General features: G+C 38.8%; 2 protein-coding genes across 2 annotated transcripts in view; one reads left to right on the top strand and one right to left on the bottom strand.

Moving 5' to 3' along the window:
• Positions 1 to 25,000, top strand: part of LOC146474274 (uncharacterized) — a 73,314-nt gene that overhangs the window by 45,770 nt on the left and 2,544 nt on the right. The window contains exons 9-16 of the mRNA XM_085117161.1: positions 719 to 866; positions 2,972 to 3,274; positions 8,064 to 8,360; positions 9,158 to 9,466; positions 11,225 to 11,328; positions 16,601 to 16,790; positions 18,019 to 18,121; positions 18,890 to 19,148. Coding sequence (XP_084973287.1) covers positions 719 to 866; positions 2,972 to 3,274; positions 8,064 to 8,360; positions 9,158 to 9,466; positions 11,225 to 11,328; positions 16,601 to 16,790; positions 18,019 to 18,121; positions 18,890 to 19,148 — 1,713 coding nt within the window. The remainder of the gene's footprint in view (positions 1 to 718; positions 867 to 2,971; positions 3,275 to 8,063; positions 8,361 to 9,157; positions 9,467 to 11,224; positions 11,329 to 16,600; positions 16,791 to 18,018; positions 18,122 to 18,889; positions 19,149 to 25,000) is intronic.
• The window catches only part of LOC146474275 (uncharacterized), a 1,034-nt gene continuing 206 nt past the window's right edge, over positions 24,173 to 25,000 (bottom strand). The window contains exon 1 of the mRNA XM_085117164.1: positions 24,173 to 25,000. This exon is cut by the window's right edge and continues 206 nt beyond it. Coding sequence (XP_084973290.1) covers positions 24,427 to 25,000 — 574 coding nt within the window. The 3' untranslated portion in view covers positions 24,173 to 24,426.

The following is a 25,000-nucleotide window of genomic DNA, read 5'->3' as shown; positions in this document are numbered from 1 at the left end:
AGAAATCAGTTATCACAAGCTCACTCAATATTGCCAGGCGCTTTGCTTTTAAAATAATGGACATTAGGCGTTTTATTATACTTTTATTTTTTTTATTTTTTTTAAGTGTTTTCATCGTGAGGAACAGACCTTTTAGTATTTAGATTAAGGATTTCATGGATGGTTAAAAGTTTTAGAATTTAATCACTAAGAGTTTTATGATTAGGAGTTCGGAGTTTAATTGTATGGACTTTGGTCGTTACATTGATTGGCTACGGCTGGCCGCCCAATCATTGTTTAAGATATCTGGGCATCCAGAAGTTTTTACTGCCATAATAATAACAAAAAACAAAAAATAGAAAACAGCGTTTATAACTAATAATATGATTGGTTCGGTACGTGGTATTTTTTAATCTAGACTTTGAGTAGTGTTGTGAATAAGAAAAAAACAGCTGAACTGAAGCAAAATTAAAATGAATCAGTTTCTAGACATGGAGCAGCCTCTTGGCATAAACCTGAAACATACAGGATAAAACAAATAAAGAAAACTTAAAGTTTGAGCACCTATAGGAAATTCCAAAACACTACATTAACAATAATTAACAATAATTTATTACTTCGTCGGTAGGCTGATAAGATCTAATATTAACTCTAAGTTCCTTGATTGGTCTGACTTTATTGAATGATTAAGCGCGGTTGAAGAAAAACCTTTCTTAGCATTTTTGTTGTTGTTTTACAGATCTTCAATGGAAATGATGGGAGAAACGACATAGTAAAACACAATCTTACGAACAGTTGGAGGGCGAGATTCATCCGGTTTGTGCCAACTGAACATAATGGTAGAAAGGCTCTGAGAGTAGAAGTGTACGGAGTACTTAAACCTACAGGTGACTTAATTACTCTATTGGTCAAGATTTAAATAGTTTTCTCGTTTTTTTTGTTCTAGTTTTACTTTTTAGGAACATTGAGTCTGCGAAAATTGTTACAACATGCGCGATCGCATCAATGCTGAAATTGACGTTAATGAACTTCTTTGGATTTGTTTTTTTTTTATCTTTTCTTTCGTTTTAAATTAAGAAGAAAATGTGCACAACAAAAGGCCTATAGCTGTTTTTCTTTTAATGATAAATTGTTATTAGTCTTAAATGGCACAAAAAAACTACATTACCATACTGAACACACTCACGCTACTTACGACAATTACAATATTTACAATGCTTTACATTGCTATACATACCCCTTTTAAACACAAATTATATTTTCAATGAAAAGATTATAGCATATACAAGAAAAAATTACAAATTACCTGGTACAGACAAAATAAAATGAAATGCATATTTGGCAAAAAATATATATGAGTTACTTTCGTTCTATGGTAGCGTGTTAGAGAAATGATATAACAAAGAAGTGAGAGTGGTTTGTGGTGTCTACATATCCATTTATTCAAAGGTTCCCATATTTTTTTTAGTTGACGCTTGCTTATTCCACTAAAGATCTAGATTTTGTATGGTTTTTTATAGGCTTAGGTAGCCTCTTAGATCTGGGTTGCATTTATTGAGTTTACTTTGCCAAATGAAATATCTTGCAATTAGCAGACAGAGATTTATGAGCCCCATGACTTTTGGAGAAACCGGCCTCAATCCTAGAGCGATTGCAGAGTTCAGATTAAAATCTGAATCTAAAGTTTAAGTTTTCTGTCTGAATCTTTTATTCCAATTTTTATTAAGAAAGTGGTGGTTGCTATCCGCCTTCGCATTTAAGTTTGGAATGGAAGGTGATGAGATCATTTTCGTGCACTTGGTGTATTAACTTGAAAGGGACAGTTATAGACGCGTCGCCAGTGAACGGGTTGATTTTCGGGAAATTCGTAGTCTTTACTTTTCATCATGCTAAAATAGCCGCATGAACTAACAAATTGGATATTTGAAATATCCACAAGGTATCTTCTCCTATTTGTTGTTTCCATATCCTATAATTATTGAATTCTGACTGACAAGATTTAACGTCAACATCGAACTGACGTTTTCATTTCCTTTAACGTATGGCGTGGTCTCTCGAAAACGGAAAAATTGTTCGGATCATCAACAACAAAAATAACAACAATTTATTTCTAATAAAAACAAAGAAATTACTATTAATTGTGATTTCAACAAGATAGCTGGTAACAGGAATCCAATAATCCGTAACTAGTGCGAACTTGAGCGAAACAAAAAGTTGATCGAGTAGCAAAGCGAGCACTGTGCTTACTATAATTGGGAGGAAAATGTACACTGTATGAAATCAGATTGTATCTGGCAATTGAGCGAATTTAACTGAGCCAAGATTGAAGCAGACTGAGCAATAAATTTGAAAAAAGAAAAAAATGTGCCAAATAGCTTTCCTTTGCAGCACATATAATGGGTTAACATTAGTTGGATATGTGTTCACCCATTCAATACAGCAATAAGACGAGAATGGAGAAACAACAGCATAGTATCCCTAGCTTAAAAATAGAATGTTAACCAAGTGTGCGAGCAGGATACATTACCATCAGAGGAAGATCCATGAATAATTGCCGTTTAATGCCTTTTCCATGCCCACTACAATACCTGAGGCAGAGAAAAACTTTCTGCAAGATTTCTATTTTTGACGTCCACGTGTAGCTACTGTGTGGTCATAAAATTAATGGAACCATTCTTTGTCGGATTACATGTAGTACGGCAATGGATAAGAGAAGGAGTTTGCTAACCTTGCGTTCCTTTAGCGTAGCTCATTTTAACCACCAATCAGTAAATAAAAGAGGAAAATCCAGATAATATCGGTTTAAAATTCGAATGGCCGCGACTGGCATGTATGAACTCGATTTTTACTTGAACGACCAACCAACGACGATTAACTTAAGGGAAACCATGCATCAACCAGCAATGACTAGTAGTCATACAACTAAGGCCGCAAATATCAAAATAAAAAATTTTGCATAAATTTATTCTAATCTTTCACTTTTTCATTTCAGTTCCTTTTCAACCTCCTGACAACTTTACTGTGACTGCAGTCTCTTCCACCAGTATCACGGCCAGCTGGAAGCTACCACCAGCGGACTCCAACAATGGAATTATCAGAGGATTTAAACTGTTCTACAAAAAGAAAGGCTACGCTGGATTAGAAAACACTGAACTTATTAACGATGGAAACACCTTTACTAAAACTGTCACTGGGCTTCTTATGTACACAGAATATGAATTTCAAGTGTTGGCCTTCACTTCTGCCGATGATGGACCGAAAAGTTCTAAATTAGTCGAGAGAACAAACGAAGATGGTAAGTTAAATGAAACCTGTGTTGCTCATTCGTTATCTTTTGTAGTTTGTTTTGTGATTTGAAGACAAACGAAAAGCCTCCCTTCTGAAACTTGTTTGGTTTGGTGCATTCGTCTTCTATCAAAGAAAAACGCCTTTTGTGTGTTTGTTTGATGAAACTTTTTAAACTATGATCATCCCTAGGCTTTACTGTGTTGTTCAGTTAGTGGCACAGGTATATTCGAAACAAAACAAATCCGATTCCCCTGTTGCGAGAACTGCGATTTCTTTTTTTTTTCCGATAATGCCTGCCACTGACTTAATTTCCCTTTTTTAGTCTAACTGACCTCCGTCTGGCTTTAAACGTTTGCAAATGTTAGAGACCTACATATGGAAGATGCACTTTGCAATCCTTTATCACCGCTGGGTGAACAATCCACGTTATTGCATCTCTATTATAGACAAACACATTTCATTAATTAATTAATGAGCTTCTTATCAATCTCAGTTCCTTCACAACCTCCAACCAATTTTACTGTGGCTGCACAAACTTCTACTAGCATCCGCGCATCTTGGCAGCTACTACCAGTAGACTCCAAATTGGAATTATCAAAGGATTTAAATTGTTCTACAAAAAAAAAAAAATTAAAAATGAAACTTTAAAACAAACAAGCAAACAAACAAACAAACAAACAAACACACGTGTATCCTAAACTATTGTTAGCTCGTAGCTGTTGCCAAATCTCTTGGAGTCAACGGGTTTAGTTTGCTTGGGTGCATTCATCGTCTAGGTAGGAACACTATTTATTTCATACATACTGATATTTACAGACAGAATTGATCTGTTGAAAACCCGGTTCGGAAATTCTCGCAGCCAATGGCAACAGCGAAACGACTTTCTCACACGTGGGAAATCCGTTTCGTCCAATCAGAGAGCGGCTGTCAAAACGCATCAACAGTTTCAATGAATGAATGAATGAACGTGGTAGCTTTGGCATATCTTTGTCGATTGCGCTAGCTTTCCTACGGCTCTAAATTTCTCGCTTGCCGGGATTTCGGCTTTTTCGCAGGACATTTCTAGACGAGTTTAAAACATTCTGATAAACAACTACTGATGGCTGAATGTTCTGGCACTGGTGGCTGAATGTTATGACAGTAGGTTCAAACCTTTGGATAAACCCATCCGGAGGAGAATATATTACCGACCAAGAAAACAAAAACACTCGTGCAAAAACGCAGCGGGATGTGAAGCTACTTACTGCATTTCTACTGGAGAAAAACGAACAAAGAAAAATTGAAGAAATTTAACCAGAAGAGCTCAACCGCTACGTTAGTGAATTCATTGTTGGTGCGAAAAGAAAAGATAGCCAAGACTATGAACCATCAAGCTTTCGAGGGTTGTTTTCAAGAGTTCAACCGGTATTTAAAATTACGCAAGTACTCAGCGAGTATAATATTATCGAAGACATTGCGTTTGATCAAGCAATAAAATGCCTTTACGAAAAGAATTTACTCGGAATCTCAAATGCCGAAGCTTTGCCAAACACAGTGTGGCTTTTCAATTCGGTACATTTTGGCTTGAGAGGCTGTGAAGAACATCGGTAGATGACTTGGGGCGACGTGCAACTTAACATGAAAGCTGACGGAACTGAATACTTAGAGTATTCTGAACGGTAACTGTAGTCTAAATCAAGTGCAAATGGGTCAGAAAAATTAAACAGTTTGATGAAAACCATGGCGGAAAAAGGAGGTCTTTCAAGTAAACGTATGACAATCACAGCACTCGAAAACCCATTTTTGAAATAACGTGATATTTTCGTGTACTTTCATTATAACAATAAAACACTTGAGAGCTAAGTGTACATGTTTACCATACCTGCACAGCACGGAAAAATCTCAGTATGTATAAAATAAACAAATTACTTCATGGAAAGTGCTTTGTACGGTGTTTACGCACTCGTTGTTTTGTATCAGAAATCTCACTCGTTCGCTGCGCTCACTCGTTCGATTTCTGATACGTCAACAGCTCGTGCGTAGACACCGTACGCGCGCACTTTCCATGAAGTAATCTATATTTGCTGTAATTTCGATTATGCAATACTAAAAAGCGCCCTAGAATTGAAAGAGATGTCATTTTTTTGAGGTTTTGAATGTCAAAATTACAATTTAGTCGAACGATTAGGTTATAGTGTAAAATCAACAGTTAGTGGTATTGTAGACAATTTAAAATACCTTGAATCAGTATTATCCCATCCCGTCCTGTATCTAGTTGAAGCTACCAAGGTGGTGAAGAGACGTCTGCACGATTTCAAATCCCAATAATTACCACATCTGCTCTCTTAGTCAAAGCTTGTTGTTTGTTATGCAAGATACAGTTCTCTCTCTTAACAAGGCGTTTATAGTAGTTAGATTAATATTAAGTAACAAAACAATGGTCTACATTAACTTTGTTTAAATCTTATTAACCTAGCGGAAGGTCCGTATGGGAGAATCTTGACCGGGGTCGCCAGTACAGACCGAACGCAGTGAGATCAAACAGGAAATCAAAAGGAAAAAAATAAATATTTGTTCCCCTGCGCGGGCTCAAGCATTTATCTGGCTTACTTCTGTCACTAGTCTTCAGTCCAAACGGAACAAAAATTAACTGTTCAAACTACAGCTTTGTACAAACTTGAATGAATGAAGACAAAATAACCGTTCTTTCCTACAGGCTCAATGAAAAATTTCTAAAACACGACCAAAAAGACAACAAATTTTAATTCCTGTCTGTGCTGCGATCGCTCAGTAATCAGTTCTCACTCAGCCTTGCGATCTTCGACTCAGGATAGTAGACATTTCTCGCTGTCGCTTGTGAGATGTTGAATGGTAGCTGTCGAGGCCTTTCAAATTTTTAGGTGTACTGTGCAACAAACGTTGGCCGAACGTCGGCTTTGAGGAGTCGCCCAGCACTGGTCTTCCTAACGGAGTGATTAAAACCTTCTGCTTGCTTGTGTCATCGATCGAGTTTGGCTGAAGTAAAGACGTCTTTGAGGAACTTGCCAATTTCATTCTTTCCGAGGGGCCTGTCCAGATATCATACTTTGTCTCTTGGTTTTGTCGGTGATTTATGGCGTGGTAAAAAAGGAACATCTGGATCTAAAATGGTTTCGGAACGATGGCTTCGAAACGCTTTGTGAAATTCAACTGGACACCCTGAGTTGTTTTTGCTTGCATACACTTTCGGTTCACAGGCTCTTTGATAACCAGCATCTTGTCCGTTACGTGTTTTGCTGCCTCTTTCTGACTTCCACACAAGGTATACAGAATCGGTTTCTGGGTCATTGGCCAAGCCTACACCACCTCAACACAGCTTACGGCTTTCATCTCGAGCCCTCGAGCCAAAAAGGAGGGAAAGAAACCACCTCAAAGCCCTTTGTAATGATTTAGGATCCTGAACACCGAACTGGTCAAACAGTGCATCTTCTTCAGTTTCAGTTAGCTCTCTCATTTGGGGGGGGGGGGGGGGAAGAGGGGGGGGTTCCTTTTCCTTGCCGAACCAGGTTCTTTCGTTTGGCACTGAGTAAGAACCTCTCTGTACTTAATGAACTCGTTATCCTCAAGAATGTTGATCAGACTTCCTTTTTTGTGCAAGTGGCGTTGAAAACTTCGGTTTTCACCGGTTCGAAGTCGGTGCCATCTTGTTTACGAGCTGAGTTAAAAATTAAAATGAACAAAAGAAGGTCGAGCTCATTGTTTTCAATTGCTCTAGACTCTTATAGTGACTCACCAAATTTCTTCCCTGTGTTTAAGTCGCTCTTAGTCTTGCATTGAGTGTTTTTGGATTTCTGCCCTTGCAAAAACGTCTCAATTTCGACTTCATCTTTGCTCGTAGCTTCCTCGGCTGGACTCAAATTTGGCAGCGTTTGTTCATTCTCTTTACCTGCTTCCACGTTCTGGGTTACTGGTTCTTCCATTTTTTATTATTAACAGGAACAAGTCATTTTTTCTTTTTTTGTTTGTAACTTTTTGCGGACAAATGTTACAATAAGATCGGTCTAGACCGCAGTCAATACCGATTTTAGCCAATAAAGTTCTGGAATTTGACGGTTTCCAGTCCCATTGAGACACGGCCATATAATAAACTACTATAAAGACCATAGCAGATCATTTCCCTCACGAGTCTAACGACGTACGGATTGGAATTCTACGAGTGGGTGCTTAGGCAAATCACCGCCACTGTAAAAAAAAAAAAAAAAAAAATGAAGAAAACTTAGTTTTCTTTCAGTAACTTTTATGTTTTTAGTCCATTAATAAGTGTTTCTTTATTGGTGCTTATTACGTTTCGTTCAATTTCGGCGCTCGGTTTTGGGGAAACCCAAATATCCAAGATGGCGGATCCAAGGTGGCCTCCATTTGACGATCATTATGATTTTACAACGTCACATCTTTAGTTGTAGTTTCTTTCCTCCAAGTGTCATTGTCATAGCTTTTATACTTGTGAAGTTATTGAGGGTGGGGGCAGGGGAAATCCGCCCACCCCCTGTCCTCCGGCCCCGGAAGACGAAAAGCCCGGTCTAGATAGGGTTAAACGGAAGGAAAGTAAGTTAGATTGTAAAAAGAATTTGAGGCCCTTTATTATCTTAAAAGCAAGATTATTATTGATGATCCGCTCCCTGTGCATCAATAACGTCGCTCAAACGTCTGAGCAAATTTTATGAAACTCAACACTGAAGAGCTTGTAATACTCACGAAAAAATGCTCTACACTTTACTTGCTGATACGAGAGTGTCATTCATCCTTCAGTTGATCCTTGTTCTGTTTGTTTTTTTTAGCTCCGAGTGCTCCTGCCTTCCTCAACCACACTGACATAGCGCCTAACGTGCAACATGGTCCAAAAGTACATCTGACCTGGAGTAAGCCTGTTTCTGAGAATGGAAAAATCACGAGTTACACTCTGTTCTATACGCACAGTGAAGATATGCAGAGTGTTACCACAGAGACCTTTGGACCAGACACGTTTAGTTACGTAGTTGATGTATTGGGTGGTATAAACTATCAGTTCTTCGTCAGAGCAGTGACAATCAAACCTGGGACAAACAATTCAATATCTGTGGATACCCGTGAATATGGTAAGAATTAATTATAAAATTCAACCAAACGTGATCTCGGTATCAACAATTGAAGACATGGCGATAAACGGTTTCAACAATTGAAGACATGGCGATAAACGGTTTTCCTTTTAAGAGTGGAATATGCAGTTTTGAAGACTTCACTGAAAAAAAATTATAATCAGAAAGTTTAATCCATAAACAAGGCACAGTAACAAATACACAAAAATATCAATCCGTTATCACAACTGGAAGCTTGTTTGAGAATTTTGTACGGGAAACCCTCCATCTTGTTCCCCTCTGCACAGCCTCCCTCCCAGATTTCCCCCTTCCTTTCCAAGCTAAAAGGTCATTTTTTTGGTGCACAAGTTTACTTGGGTTTTTAGAGGTTTTTACAGGGCCCTGAAAACGTACTTATTCAGGCAGGCGTATAGCCTGTAGCATGTTCATGTATTTTTCCACTTATATATATATTTTCTCTCTTTTCCCTTTTAATCTATGTCAGAACAATGGAATGTAATTTTAGCTCCGCCTTTCAATGTATTTATTTTAATGTTGTAATCTTTATAATGTACCAGTGTTGAAATAGTGTTCTTATTGCTATTGTAGTGATTTTAGCGCTATCTAAATGAATGTATTATTGTCATTATTATTACTTGCACTAATGAGTTTTTCCCTCTATATATAGCTATTGATTTGGTGTCATGGGTTAGGGAGGAAGAATTACTATTGCCTAGAAATATTTAACATAATAACATTCCAAAAATAGACAGCATGTGCCTTTTTTACTAATAACATCTGTTTATACCCTTGATTAGCACCCATAGCTGGTCCAGACAACGTTTCCTACTTTGAAGTGAACGAAGCCACTTTCAACATTTCGTGGGCTCCTCTAACAAGAGACAAAAGTTATGGCACAGTTAAAGTATATGAACTAATGCCGGACATAGTATCTAGTAAAATGAGATCAAAGCGATCTCTTGGCTCCAGCAAAAGCTACAATACGACAAAAACATTCTTGGTCCTGTCTGGATTACAGATGTGTTCCACATACCACATATCTGTGCGAGCCTATACTGTAGCAGGTCCTGGACCCGCTGGTAATTACTTGATTTTGAAAACGTCAGGTAAATGCAATTACCACTTTTTCTGTACTTAGATTTAAAACGTCTCCCTCTAAATCCATCGTCTAGCAAATAAAAGAAGCCCGGCCTCGACATCCTTCATCGTCTATTTAACTTCCGTCTGACTTTACCGTATTCAAGGTTATTAGATAGTAATAGACAATTTGTGGATCCTTTTATTTGGCGGAAGTGCACTGGGCAACCCAAGCCTGTCTTCAGGAACTGCGCTAAAGCAACATGGTGTAACAAATAATATACACAATAGAAACGACGCTGTGATATCGTTATCTGAAATGGTACCTAGACAAACTAGTTCATGCTAAGCCGTCGGATCAATTTGAGGTATCCGCTATATTAATGATCAGTAAAACACTGCACATGCGTGCCTGGTTACGAGGCAAGTCGAAATTGACGACTGTGAATGGAAGCAAATTCATGTCCCACCGTGCCATAAGGAGGGCAGGCTGCTTGCAACAAACATGGATTTTTGTTCTGTTGCAATACCATTGCTTTATTATCATTAAAAGCCCATTGTGTGCTATAAGAGATAAATAAGTCACGTGTCAACTATAACGTCATATGATGTCATTAATTTGTACGGCAGCCATGCTGGATCCACCATCTCATAGGTGGCGGAACAGGGATTGGGGAGCACATCCCTTTTCGTGTCAGTGCCGAAAAAATCGCTAGCGCAGGATAAAAATGGTTTGACAAAATATTCAGTCTCGTGATATTTTCACAAGTCATTTCATCAGGATCACGCTTAGCGAAATAATAAGAACCACGTGCGAAACTTTCAACCAAACGCCTGTCACCAAACCGCTACTTGGAGAGGTCCACAAATCATTACCTGGGGATTCGGCGACTTCAGAACGCACATTTTCTGCCCTCCGTCGACTAAAGAAGTGCCTAAGAAGCACCATAAATCAGGATCGTCTGAAAAACTGCCTACTTGTGCATCGCCCCAAATCGCTTTCGGACACACTGGACACTGTTAAGATTGCAAAGAGGTTTGCTTGTGCCAACGATTTACGCAAAGGACATTTTGGGAAATTTAAGTAGCGATATGCACTTGGCTTGGTGTACGATGACCGCCTCCCCCCCCCCTCCCACGTTTGAAAACGCTCTACCGCCTCTGAGATCTTGATTGATTTCTGGAAGATTAATAAATTGAACAGGAAATTAATTGACATCAATAAAGGAAAATATGAAGGAAAATTTCCAAAACAGATAATTTTAAAGGAAAAATCTCACTAATTTTGTATCCAGCTCTCTTTTACTCTTGAGGGTACTTACCCTGTCTAGAATTTAATATGCAACGTTTCTCTTAAATATCCAGGAACTAAACAAAATCCAAACAAGGAGGATTGTTAGGTTTACGTTTCATTGCAGCTGCAAATAATGAACATCGATGTTACTTCGAAGGATAATCGTATATCTAAACGAGCTGAAAGTAAACGTCAAGAGAGATGTAGCAGACTCAGCTGTTAGACTTTTTTCCTCTACACGTTCGTCTGCCAATTTTGTCGGTCGTAAATGAACTTTCCCTCAACTGGGTTTTTAACGAACTCCATTTGAGTTCAATGCCTGTCAAACATAAGCCTGTGTGTGCAGTTATGTGCCTGTCTTTTTCCAAAAGTGATATTCAATCGAGCTTTAAATTGGATAACTCCTTTACGCCAATTTCATGAATTTATATCTCACTTCGCGTGAGTTGAAACTCAATATCATGAACTGAAAAGACGTACTTCTCGTCACCAGAACCTGGAGCACCCAGAGAGTTGACGATGGACATTGGAAAAACAGAAGCGACACTGAAATGGAAGAAGCCATCAGTAAGGGCAGACGACGTCACCAAGTATACAGTAAGAAAAAGTTGTTTGTTCACCAGAATTAAAAGATTGAAACGTTAAATAACTGTTCTCTGAGTACAAAGGAAAATAGATCAAGAAAAGCTTCTAAAAGTCGCACAGGACCCCTTACATATGAATATATTTATAAGCCAAATTTCTGTGGTAGGTGTTACTCTTCAACTTTCACATCTCTGAAATTCTAAAGTCGATTGGTTGGAAAATTTGTTGGGATGTTGGCAGATGATGGAATTATAACACAATAGTCGTTTTGCTGCCTGATTGTGCATTACCATGGTGTTTTTAGCTACTAAAGTTGGAATTACCGAAAAGCAGCTTTGGTGTCCAAGTTTTCAGCTTGACGAGTGTCGTAGTTTAAATGATTATATTATCAAGTGGAAAATCATCTCTTTTATGATTTGATAGAAACAAATTTTGCAATTTCAAGACTCGTTGAAAGTTATTGGCTTCTAAAGGAGTAAAAATGTAAAGATTGGACTTTGAAGGGGTGGATTTTCTTTTTTAAATTTGTTTTTACAAACTCCGATTAGTTTATATCACAATAGAGTACACTGACTTTATCTCCCTCGTGTATCATCCTCTGAAATTCTATATCCGCGACTATAAAACTTGGACACAAAGTTGTCGTTTTTTCGTGTTCGACAATCATGCGAGTCAAAATGTATTCAACATCGTGCATCTTCTGAAGCTGTGAATGTAATATGATAATTTATAACAATCCAGGGCACGGGCATTTATTTTTTCTATTTCAAGGTGTAGCAATGAGAGAGCAGGGATGGCACAGTGATGAGAGCACTCGCCTCTCAACAATGTGGCTCGATTTCGATTCCCGGGTCGGTGTCACATTTGGTTGAGATTGTTCTTGGTTCTCGTCCTTGCTATAAGAGGTTTTTGTCAGGGTACAATTCGATCTGAGGAGTGTCCCAATACTGTTTAAGTGCCCCTAACCCTTCAATTTGTTTTCTTTTGGTAGATTTCCATATCTTTCAAGAACTCATTTTCGAAAAATATTTTGAGAAATATTGAATCCTTTTTTTTACGAGCGCTAGAGGTGAAGGCAGTCTTGTCGATATTTTCACCTATCGTTCGCATTGGTCCCCCACTCGGCCAAATATGGAGCGTGACGTAAGAAAAGGACATCGTGCAAAAATGTCCGAAGATTCGCGGTAATGCTTCGATTGTAAACAGAGAAAATGGTTGAAAAATGTGTGGTTTTTGGATGCAGCAACTCTCGAAATGTAGAGAAAGGAATCAGCATGCATAAGATTCCTTCTGAATCCTTCTGGTGTCCTTTTCTTACGTCACAGCTAAGATAGTGTCAAATATCGGACGCTTCTCATTGGCTCGTTCCTAATGAGCCCACGAGACAAAAATTTGTCCAGCGGGGCTTAAAGCGCGCAAAAATTTAAAAATTTCAGTAACTTTTAGCGCTCGTAAAATAAAAAGGATTCAATATTTCTGAAAATTTTTTTCGAAAATGAGTTCTTCACAGATATGGAAATCTACCAAAAGAAAACAAATTGAAGGGTTAGGGGCACTTTAAGGAGGCTCGAGGCAGTTTTTTTGGACTTTCGGTGGAATTTTTGAAATTACAATCTCGCGTACAAGATAAACTTCGATCTCCTTCATACTACATTATCATTTCAACATATGGTCAAAGTTAATTTTCTCATCGGTTTCCAAGCAACAGCTATTACCATAGCAACGGAAGCGCTTAGCCTCTCATTTTAAACATTTTCGATTATCTCGAAATCTAGTCAGACACTTTATGACGAAACTTTAAGGATTTAAACTACTCAATCTAGACAAATTGTAGGGGAAATTAGAAAAAATTCTGTAAGAGCGTTTTCAAGTAAATAATGAATCAATTTTTATGGGGTGATTTTGTTCATTCCAGCATTTTTCACCAATATCTCTGGCAAAATAAAACTTGACACTTTGTCTTTTCTGTTAAGGGTCTTTCCCATAGGAAAACATTCTAAATGTATATTGAGCTTCATGGGTGTCTCCGATTTTAAGATATTTATGTTTAAAAACAGTGAAAATAAAGCGCAGATGAATGAAAAAGTTTCTACTTTGCATAAATCGAGATATCTTTAAAATGCCCCCACATATTTTTCTGTTAAATTACAAGCGGTTAAAGTAATAATTCTTTTCGATATCTACGCAAGTTTTAGGCTCAGTAACCGAAATTGGTGTTAGATAAGAAGGCTGAATCTTGGACAAGTTTCAGTCGTTATTTGCTTTCTCCGAACAAGAATTTTATTTTGCTTGTCCCGATCTATTTCACTGCTATTCACGTGCTTTTAATATTTATCGTAACGTGTAGTCGTGCAAAAGGTAAAATTTACGATGGAAGACTTGAGAAGCAGGAGCATATATTTATGTAAATTTTACCTTCTGCACGACTTCACGTAATCATAAATATTCACAGCACGTGAATAGTAGTGGAATAGACGGGGACAAACAAAATAAAACTCTTGTTCAGAGAATTAAAAGCGAATAATGACTGGGTGTCAGTAAAACGTGGGGTCGGGGTCGGGGTCGGGGTCAGGGTCTCTTTTTTTTCTTTTTTTCTTTTTTTTTTATTTTCAACATCACAGGTCATTTGTGGGTCAAATAAGGATTAAAGCCAATATAAAAAAGTCAGGTCTCTAAAGCTTAGCTTTAGAATAGGTCATCGGTGACAACACTCGATGCAGTTCCGCATTCTGGCGGATATTGGCTCCGTGAATTGACTACCTTTTATTCTTCTAAGAAACGAAATGAGGCAAAAAATACAAGGTACGAGACAATATATTTCCTTGAACTAACAAATTCTTGAACTAGAATGTGCATGAACTTACTATGAACACCACCGCCGCCTTCCATGATCGTGCTCGTTTGTAACAGTCAATCGATGTCACGCGTGACTATTATTTCCGAGAATGAAATAAACGTGCGTTCGAATTCCTTTGTAAAGCTCGGCATTTGAATGGAATGTAGAACATTTCTCTGGAAATCTTTCCGAAAAAGATGCATTAACTGACAAAAAAAAGATTCAAAATACTTGAGAGACAATTGTTATTCTTGAAATACTTGTGTTGTAATGTAAAGAAAAATTCATAGTTTTATACCGTCAATAAACTTTTGACATTTCTACGAGAACTCTGAAATCTCATTGCCGATATCAAAACTGACATGTAAATAGGCCTTATCACGGTTTTCGACGCCATTTTGACGAGTTGGCAAACAGGCTTGAAATAATCCGATGTCAAATAATTTTCATAAGACATTGCTGCTGAAAAATTCGTGAATTGGAAACTTTTGGCATAAGGAAAAGGATTTTAAGAAAAGAAATTGGAGGGATGTAACTGCCAAAAAGCGTCCAGTCATGTTTTGAACTTTCCATACATTTTCCTGTATTTTTTCCCGCGAACTATTTTTAGTAGCAGTTCACGGCTGGTTCGCTTTACAGACAAATGTATGGAAAGTTCATAGTAAGTTCATACACATTCTAGTTCAAGAATTTGTTAGTTCAAGGAAATATATTGTCTCGTACCTTGTATTTTTTGCCTTATTTCGTTTCTTAGAAGAATAAAAGGTAGTCAATTCACGGAACTAATGTCCGCCAGAATATGGGGCTGCATCGAGTGTTGTCTCCGATGACCTATCCTAAGCTAGTAAGCTTTAGAGACTTAACTTTTTTTTATTGGCTTTAATCCTTATTTGACCCACAAAAAATTAAAAAAAATTAAAAAAAAGAGACCCCGACCCCGACCCCGACCACGGCCCCAACCCCGGCCCCGACCCCGCGTTTTAGTGACATAATGACTGAAACTTGACCAAGATTCAACCTTCTTATCTAACACCGGTTTCGGTTCTTGAGCCTAAAACTTGCGTGAATTGTTACTCTAACCGCTTGTAGTTTAACAGAAAAATCTGCCGGGCTATTTTAAAGATATCTCGATTTATTCAAAGTAGAAACTTTTTCATTCATCTGCACTTTATTTTAACTGTTTTCAAACATAAATATCTTAAAATCGGAGACACCCATGAAGCTCAATATAAATTTAGCATGGTTTTGCCATGAGCAATGACCTTTTAACAGAAAAGACAAAGTGTCAAGTTTTATTTTGCCAGAGATATTGGCGAAAAGTGCTGGAATAAACAAAATCACCCCATTAGAATTGATTCATTATTTACTTGAAAACGCTCTTACAGAATTTTTTCTAATTTCGCCTACAAGTTGTCTAGATTGAGTAGTTTAAATCCCTAAAGTTTCGTCATAAAGTGTCTGACTAGATTTCGAGATAATCGACAATGTTTAAAATGAGAGGCCATGCGCTTTCGTTGCTATGGTAATAGCTGTTGCTTGGAAACCGATGAGAAAATTAACTTTGACCATATGTTGAAATGATAATGTAGTATGAAGGAGATCGAAGTTTATCTTGTATGCGAGATTGTAATTTCAAAAATTCCACCCTAAGTCCAAAAAAACTGCCTCGAGCCTCCTTAAGCCCACTTGATCATCTCGTCATGGAATTATGCGCTATACAAATTTACCTTTTTTAATGGAATTATAGTTATTACCCGTGTAAATTTGGTATGGATGGTATTTTCGCAATTACTCGTGACGATTCGTGGATAGTGTTCAAATAAATACATAAACAATGAATAAGGTTCAGCGGGACCTTAGTATTGTCTTAATTTCGTTTGGAAAAAGCAGTACAGTCTATCGATAGGTCGGGCGCCTCTTCTTGTTCTGGTCTAGGTTTCGCGTTTGTAGTAGTCTGGTTCAATTGCAAAAGAAAGCAAACTGCTGGTCTCTTCGTAGCATGGGTTTCTTTCTTTCATGCTTCCATTTTAGTTGATGAGTTACTTAAGATCGGATAATTTCATGATTTCTGTTAGCCTCTTTGAGGAGAACAGCATAAGCAGGCTTAGTGTCCCTGAATAGGTATATAAAGCTTTGCAGTTCACATGTAGAGAACACTCTTTTAAAATAAATTGCCATCTCCCTTTATCCTCTTTTAAAGTCGTCGCTTACATATATAACTGCGATATGTAGAATCATCCCTGCAGAATACGGATGGACAAATTATCACCCACAAATAGTATTTGAGGCGTTTATAGTCCGGAAGGGTAGCTGTTAACTCATCTTAAGCGTGACCCCCCTGCTCTATTGTCAGGTCAGGGTAAATAGCCATCTCCTCTGCACAGGAGTGTTTTCTGATTCCTTTCTTTGTCTCTGAGACTAATATGTGACTCTTTTTATTTTAATAAGGTGAATTACAACGGAACAAAGGGGTACGATAAAGCATTTTCAGATGTTAAATCAAAAAGTGTAGGGAAATCGACACAATACACAGTGACCGGTTTGTTTCCAGGCACTTTCTACAAATTCAAGGTTTATGCGACCTCTGCATGTGGAGATAGTTCTCCTTTAACATCAGATGTGGAAATAAAGATGGCAGGTACCCGCATTTGTTTATTATTAAAAAAAAAATCAGAAAAAATTTCAACGAAATGCTTTTAACAAATGAAGTTTGCTAGAGCTAGAGGGTAAATTTAAATCATTTTAATAATTTTAAATTCACGGAGGTGGACGCTAAACATATAGCGAGGGCCCGGCCTATGGGTCGAACCGTGGGCTTTGAGATAAAAGTTTCACCACAAGGGGTTTGACCCCAAACCATGCATACAGCAACTTGATGAAGTATGCAGGTGTTTACATCTTCAGGCCACTCAGAATATCAAACGTGTCTGTTTAACCTCCTTATTTTATGTTATGCTTTAAAATTCGGTGATAATGCCTTATCAGCGATCAGACGAACCTGAACGACGGCACAAATTCTCGTAATTCTTTTTGAATTTACACCCTTATTGTAAAGTGTAGTAGCGGCAGATACCTTTGGGGCCGCCGACAAGTTCCCGCTTACCTTCCACTGGATGCTAAAGTCAGAGCCTCCTGCTTCCCCACTCCTTGATGTCGACTTAGAGTTTTCCCTGTTCTTGGTTTGTCTACGGCCACTTAGTCGAGTGAATACAGTTTGCGAGGCTGAATTGTCAAACAATCGGCAACATTAATTGTAAACTGTGCTATTTAATCATGAGACTGGCAGTTCTCCGTACATTCTTGATAATCTAAATCTTCCTCCATGCACAGAAAAGTCTATAGGCCGCCGAGACTGGAGGACTCCGTTTGACATTGTAATTGTATCCGTCGTCATGTTCTTATCTTCTTTTTTTGATCTCATCTCGTAAAACAATAATTGAGGAGACCTAATTAATGTAAGCTTCATAGTTTCCTTTAGGTCTCCTCGCCATTGTTGAATCTATTTCTATTATTTTTTGTTTTCATTATATTTGTGGTGTGGCAAAATAAAATAAAAGAACAGGCCGCCATGTTTAAGCACCTTTTCATCACGCTCCAGCGGGTCCGATCACTTATTAGTGCGTTAGTCCCTCCGTATGGACTTTGAACGGGAAGCTTGATAATAAATCGACGGTCCTTGGGTTATTGAATTGGTGTAACTTGGATAATTGAAGTAGACAATTCTAAGATCATTTTCTCGTTACTCGTTAGACACACTGTAATCTACTGTATGACGTTCACTTAAAATAAATGTTAAAGCGATCGTTTTCAACGCTGGTGAATCTGCGGTCTGTTTCAGAAAGTCCAATTTTATTCCTTTTCTCTAGATCCTCTTTCACCAGATGTTATGATAATAACAGTGGAAAGTGTTTCTGAGTCAAGTGCTGTGATTCAGCTCTGGCCAGCAAAACAAAGAAACGGGCCCATCAGGTACTTTCTATAATTGAATGTGTATGGCGAAGATCTGATTGATTAATTGACTGATTGATTGATTAATTGATTGATTCGTTCACCCACTCATTCATCTGCAAATACAAGGTGAATACATTTTTTTAATGGTTCTAATCAGAATATTCCCTTGAATAATCACAACTTATCCCTATCTAGACCGGAGTAGGGGTGGTCAGATTGTGCTCACGGCAAATTTGAATCTCAATAACTTATTTTAACATTTGAGCAAACGCCCTGAAACTTCTGGATTGTTTAGGAATTTATCTGAAAACAATTTAATGTTACTATGGCAACTAATTTTGACAGGCAGTGTTTTTCATAACATAGGAGATCATTTGTTTTTTAACGAAGAAATATTACTTTTCTTGCCGTAACTTTAATGTTCTTAGCTCATATCAGTAGTGTTCCTTCATTGGTTTTGATTACGTTTCGTTCAATTTCGACACTTTCCTAAAGTTTTGGGAAAATCCAGAAATACAAGATGTCCGCCATTTCGCAATAATGACATACGTCATATAACGTCATAAATTCACGTTGCGAACCTGAAAGGAAGGATCTTAGGACGTACTACCTACCCTCCAAGTCTCACTGTCATAGCTTTTGCACTTGCGAAGTTATGGAGGAGGGGGGAGGGGGGAAATGCGTTCCCCGCCAGCACCAGAAGACAAAAAAAAAAAGCCTAGATAGGGCTTATTACCTTGGAATATCCTTCTTTTTCATACAAACACTGTTTTTTCCTACTTTTAGTTCTTATCAGGTTATAGTCCTGAAAGTTACAGACGGTGTTGAAAAGCTCCCAGATGACTATGCCGAAAGATTAAACAGTGCCTCCGTAGAGAAACTGAATTTCTACATTGCTGCTGAGATCGATAATGTTCCAGTACACGTGACATCCTGGAAATTTACTGTGGGTAATGAACAGCCATACAAAGAGTACATGAACAAAAAACTTGAGAATGGACAAGAATACGTGGTGTACCAAAGAGCAATAACCCGTGACAATAACGTAAGTTAAAGCTTTCACAAGGAAGTCTCGCATAAGGAATAAATAAAAAAGGTAGGAAGGAAGGAAGGAAGGAAGGAAAGAAGGAAGGGAGGGATGAAGGAAGGAAGAAATGAAGGACGGAAGGAAAGAAGAAATAAGGGGAGGAAGAAAGGAAAGAAGGAAGGAAGGAAGGAAGGAAGGAAGGAAGGAAGGAAGGAAGGAAGAGTAAGGAACAAATGAGGGGAAGGAAGGAGTATGGATCGTTTCCCAAAAGTTCTTGTTCCTTTTGCATTTCTGCGCAAAGCAGGCTTTTGCCTGTTAACGGCCTTATTTAACTTTGCCATGCAGCATTATTCTTTCCAAATACGCTTGACACCGCAAACACGCTATACACTTGACTTGTAAATAAAGAGCAAAAGTTCATGAGATCATGGACTGTAACACACACAGTTGATCTCATTTCCGATTAAGCACATCCAACCCACAAACCATAAATAGATCAATAACTCCACCCGCTACACCTCTGCGACTGGTTAACTTTGAAAGTGCTTTTGGCGTGTATATTAGGTTTGGTGTGTTTAGCGTGCATCGAACGAACACATTAACTGTGTCCACTTTTACACTTGCTATTAACACTGCTATACTCAAGTAACAACAACGACTACCGTTCTGTTTGCTGTCGGCATGTTTACCGGGTTCAGCGTATTCAGCGTATATAGAGTGAATACTGATACTAACACTGGTAACAGCAGTGTATTGTTGTTATTATTATTACTGGCGTGTATACCGGGTTAAGCGTATTTAGCGTGTATTGTTTTCATTATTATTATTATTATTATTATTATTATTATTATTATTATTATTATTACATCATAAAAAATATTCATATTAATAATAATAATAATAATAATAATAATAATAATAATAATAATAACAACAACAACAACAACAACAACAACAATAATAATAATAATAATAATAATAATAATAATAATAATAACAATACACGCTAAATACGCTAAACCCGGTATACACGCCAATAATATATAATAATAATGATAATAACAATACACTGCTGTTACCAGTGTTAGTATCAGTATTCATTCTATATACGCTGAATACGCTAAGCCCGGTAAACACGTTGAAAACTGATGAAAACTCATTCACGTTGCGTTAAGTACGACATGTGCGGTAGAAGTATTAAATAATAAACTAACTTCATAGACGTTACACCCGGTAAACACTCCAGCAAGTTATTCAAAGTCATATCAACTGTTTCTTGAGAACACTGCATGCAATTGATCTAGTTGCTGGAGTATTAAATGTTTTACCACGTTTAACACATTCACTCTATACATGTCAAATACGTTAAGCCCGGTAATCTACATCAGTTGCTAGTTGGGCACACTGCATACACTTTATTTGGTAGTGGCGTGTTTACCTATTTTACCGTATTTAGCGTAAACTATGTGGCATTCACGATTTAATTACGGCCATTTACGGTACACTGTCACCCGGCATTCGGCTAATTTTGACAATTGTTCATTTTTTTCTTTAACTTTTCGTCACCTTTCTCTTACATGTTTTTATCCCCTTGAGGTGTTTTTATTCGCTCTGATTGGTTGATGATCTTGTGCTTGGTTCGTATTTAAAGGCAGAAAACTTCAAAACGGCCCATTTCAATTGCTCGACGTAGCAAGATGAGCAGACCTTGCTCTCAGCTAAATAGCAAAGCTATTAGAGATAAGGCCGAATGCGAAGTCGTCGCAAGGATAGAAAAACTGTGTTCTGTGGTTGCGTTCAAATGCGTTTGGCGGGTTGACGACGAGGAAATCGAAAATGCGTGGAACTAGATATGTGACAAACGGGACGAGTGTGACTCAACTTTGTCCAAGTTGCGTGAGGTTTGCTTTTTCTTCTCGGCTATCAGTACCTCGAAAAGGGACAGTAAGAAGCGAAAGGCTAACAGAAAGTCACAAGAAAACCACGAAAATGACGATTCTAACGACGAGACTACCATCAACGCTTCTCAATTGTCATCACCGGGCAAGCGAACATATCCGGCCATATCGTACTGGGTGGCGTGTCAGACAAGTAATGGTGCACCTATAAATTCACCAAAAATCCAAAGAGCAGTTGGTAGTTGTGGCCTGGAATTTTACTCATCCAGAGCATCGCAAAAACGAAGCACTCAAACCCTAAATGTTCTATGTCAAGTGTTGAAGGATCATAAAAACCCTTGTGTAATGCAATTAGTAGAGTCATCATATCAACACTGCCTTAGGTGAGTAAATGACTGTTACTTTAATCATGTGAATAACCACTAATTACCAGGCACTTTTCAACAAAATACAGAGTGCAGCATTAGTCACCAAGGCAAACATTGCTGTTAATTCAGTTGTCAATATCAAATACCCATCAACGTAGCTTCGATTCCAAAGGATTTTGTTCTTTTGTCTTTTGTTCTTTCTGTGTTCATTGTCACCTGTTAAGCATTAAAAATTGTTTGTTTTATTTCCAGGTCTCTTCAAGGTGAACTTGATATGTACAGCCAGTCTCAAGAGTCATCCCCGTCGGAAAATGTCCTCCGTCTTTGTGTAGTCCTAGAAAACTTCAAACCGATGATGACGTCATCTGTCAAAGAATTACGACGTGCTGGGCTACTGTTAGACACCTTTGGGTTGGATATGAATTTACCCAATAGTACATCACAGCCAACATGGTCAGAGGAGGCTCCGCACAAACCACTATCATGCCAAATAACAGTCCTTTGCAACGATATACAACTTATCCTGAGAAAACTCAATTATGCAATCTATCGCGGTGAGATATACAAGATGGCAGCTTAATCTCAGTTCACTTTTCACCATCTCTGCAGCATGAAAACCTTCCTTAACAACTTGATGGGAAACGCCACTTTCAAAGATCGCCTTCTACAGCATATGCAGAGGGTTTTACCCATTCTGAGAGGGCCAGAAAGTTCAGTGATCCCACAGCTGAAGATCAACAGAGACCTCATTGAGGTACGCGGCGGCTGGTTTTGGAGCTTTTCTGCCGGATCATTTGTCCATGGGATGATTTCAGAATCGCAGGTGAGGCGATTGTAAAATATTCAATGGTGCTAATAATTTTGTAAATTGTTTTAATTTTTTAAAATTGTTAAAATAACAAATTCTCAGGACTAGCCAACAGAGACATGTATCGTGATCAGTTAGGAGAATTAGCTTTTAAGATCCGAAAGGGTTAAAAAGCACCTGTGATCTAAATGGTTTAAACAAATGTTGCGGTTCTTTGTAACAAGGGCCACATCCACTCCACGTGAACCACAGCTAAATATTTTGAGTTTGCTCTTTTAAACAGAAAGGCCTCATAACTCCACGAGCATTTGTGGGCTTCGACAGATTGAAAGATCCCGAACCGATAGAACAGAAAAGAAAGACCAGTCTATTTGCACCAGTCTTCCAGTTAGTCCCCTTCAACCGGATTGCACGGGTAACGAAGCAGAAAAACTTCAATAAAGCCATGATTGACAGCTCCACGGAGATAATCTTGCTTGATGAGGCATTTTCTGGCCTTCTGGAAGTAGATGACTGGAAAATATAGTGCCAAGGGAGCTTCACGTCTCACGACGTCAAGTGGAAGAAGGCCGAAGGGTTTCATTGCAGCGCATCAATGTACATCACTTATCAGACAGAGCTGGATTTTGGAGTGGCTCACAACGAAGCAATGGGTAAAAGGTTACATAAGTACTATTTCAAACGTCCGCTGCCTAACGTGAATCCAGAAGCAAATGAGTGGCTGAAGCAACATGCCATGGATTGCATTGCATGGGCACAGAAGATCGTGGGCAATAATGAGGGCAGTGCCGCGCTCGAGCCCGTTATCCACGAACACGGTTTACCAGAAGATGACCTGAAAAACATCTTAACGGTTTCTTTAATTGATGAAGAAGTCGAGCCTTAGCCTCAGTACAGCCAAGCAAGCGTTCGGGCGACTCAGTCCTCCTCGGAAGGCGACACAGACATTACAGAAGATAGTGATGCAGATCCCATAGAGGCGTTGCGTTCGGAACATGCAAAAGCCAGTGAAGGAAGTTTAAGGCAACGGCACCTTGAGATGTTGCTTACAAACACGGAGGAGACCCGAAAAGCCAAAAAGCGTTTGACCAAGACCGTACGGAATCATCGCCTGGCCCACCGTAGAGCTATGTTGGTGGACCTGGGTGTTGCAGATCAATCAGAAGTGAGCCAACTTGTCACAGATCCCGATGAACCACTTCCTGCTTGCTTGGAACGAGAACGAGAGAAGGTCATTGAAGCGAGACAAAAACAACGTCAGGAGAAACAACACCGTGAGGAGCAGGAAAAGATCAGGAAAGCGTTTTCAAATCCGTGGCTGTTCCAAATGGAGAAGGACATGGCAGAGCAAAGCACACGAATGGTACAACCAAGGGACGAGGAAGAGCGGCAGGTAATGAAAAGTCTACTGGAGATAAATTGCGACAAGCTCCGCAGTTACCACGAGCGACACGGTACACTCAAGTTACCAGGTGCTGTGGAGGAACGCAAGAGGCTGTGTCTAAGCAACCAGCTGGTGAATTCTTCATGCGTGAATTTGATCCGCGACGTGTTTTCGCCCATGCCAGTAATACACGCCCTGGTGATCCAGAGTTTCGCCAGTACGCCCAGAAGCAGTCAAAGCAAAGCCGAAGATGAAGAGGAAGCCGATTTATTTGTAACACCAAGGACACCGACATACGTGCCGCACATAGACTGCCAACCTGTCTGTCCACCATCACCCGTGTTTCCCCTTTCTCCAGCAAAGAGAGGGCGATTCATAGATTCTGATTGAGTGTAGTGTTGTAGTAGGACAGTGTGACAAATGCATAACGGACAAAGCAATGTTAATAATTGGAGAAGGATTAAAGGAGAACGATTAAAGTAATTATTACCAAGAAGGTAACTTTCTTTTCCTTTTTCTGATTGTTTGGCCGCTTTCAAATTCCTTAAACTGATAAGGCCTCTTGAGTGTGAATAAAATTGCAACAGCAACTTATGAAATGAGTCTGGTCAGTATTGTAATCTATATTTCACTGACAAAGGACGATCAGCTTTTTTACGTACAGTGGAACCTCGACTTAGCAAAGTGCCAAGGGAACAGGGAAATTGGTTCGTTATGTCGAGTTTCTGTTCCATACATCTTAAAAGGTCGGGCTAAAGAACATCGTTCGTTATACAGAGGACCCATTGTATCAAATATGCAAAACAAACGGATCTCGAAGTTTAGGAAATTGTTCAGTTTAGGTGCATCGCCCCGAAGAAAATTTGAGTCCAGCCCTTTTCTTCAGAGAAAACGTAAAGTCAGGATCTCTCAGAATAGCCGTCCACTGTACAAATCCGTGCCTATCCATTCCCTTCTTGAGAAAATCGTCCTTGTTAGACGTGAATTTCAATACGCGACGAAGTTTTCTCTGACTGCGCAAGTGCTCAATGGGCGGATCATCCGTTGTCGGTTGGGGAGGAATTTCCATATCAGCATTTTTAACTGACGTTGTAGAGGCTGACTTTGAAACGCCAAATCTAGCGTGAACATCCTCGTCCACCTCTGAACCCTTGCTTCCTTGAAGTTTTTGTAGACACTCGTGGCCCTTGACAGCAACTTCGCGCGGTCGCTGCTTTTGATAGTGGATTTTTGCCACGGCAGAACTGTGTTTCTGGTCCTCTGACAAAATTTTCTGCTCACTACTGGTCAATTGATTAAGACTTTGCGTTTCTACAATCTGACGATATCGAGTCGGATGAATGTATTTGCCAATCGCATCAAACACCAGTTTGCTCATCACATCGCCCAGTTTACTGTGCTGGCCTCCATTT

Source organism: Pavona decussata, unplaced genomic scaffold (genome assembly GCF_977016875.1).
Source record: "Pavona decussata unplaced genomic scaffold, jaPavDecu1.1 SCAFFOLD_90, whole genome shotgun sequence".
Classification (NCBI taxonomy): Eukaryota; Metazoa; Cnidaria; class Anthozoa; order Scleractinia; family Agariciidae; genus Pavona; species Pavona decussata.
Note: the sequence above shows the minus strand (reverse complement) of the source record. Positions and strands in the feature narration are given on the sequence as shown.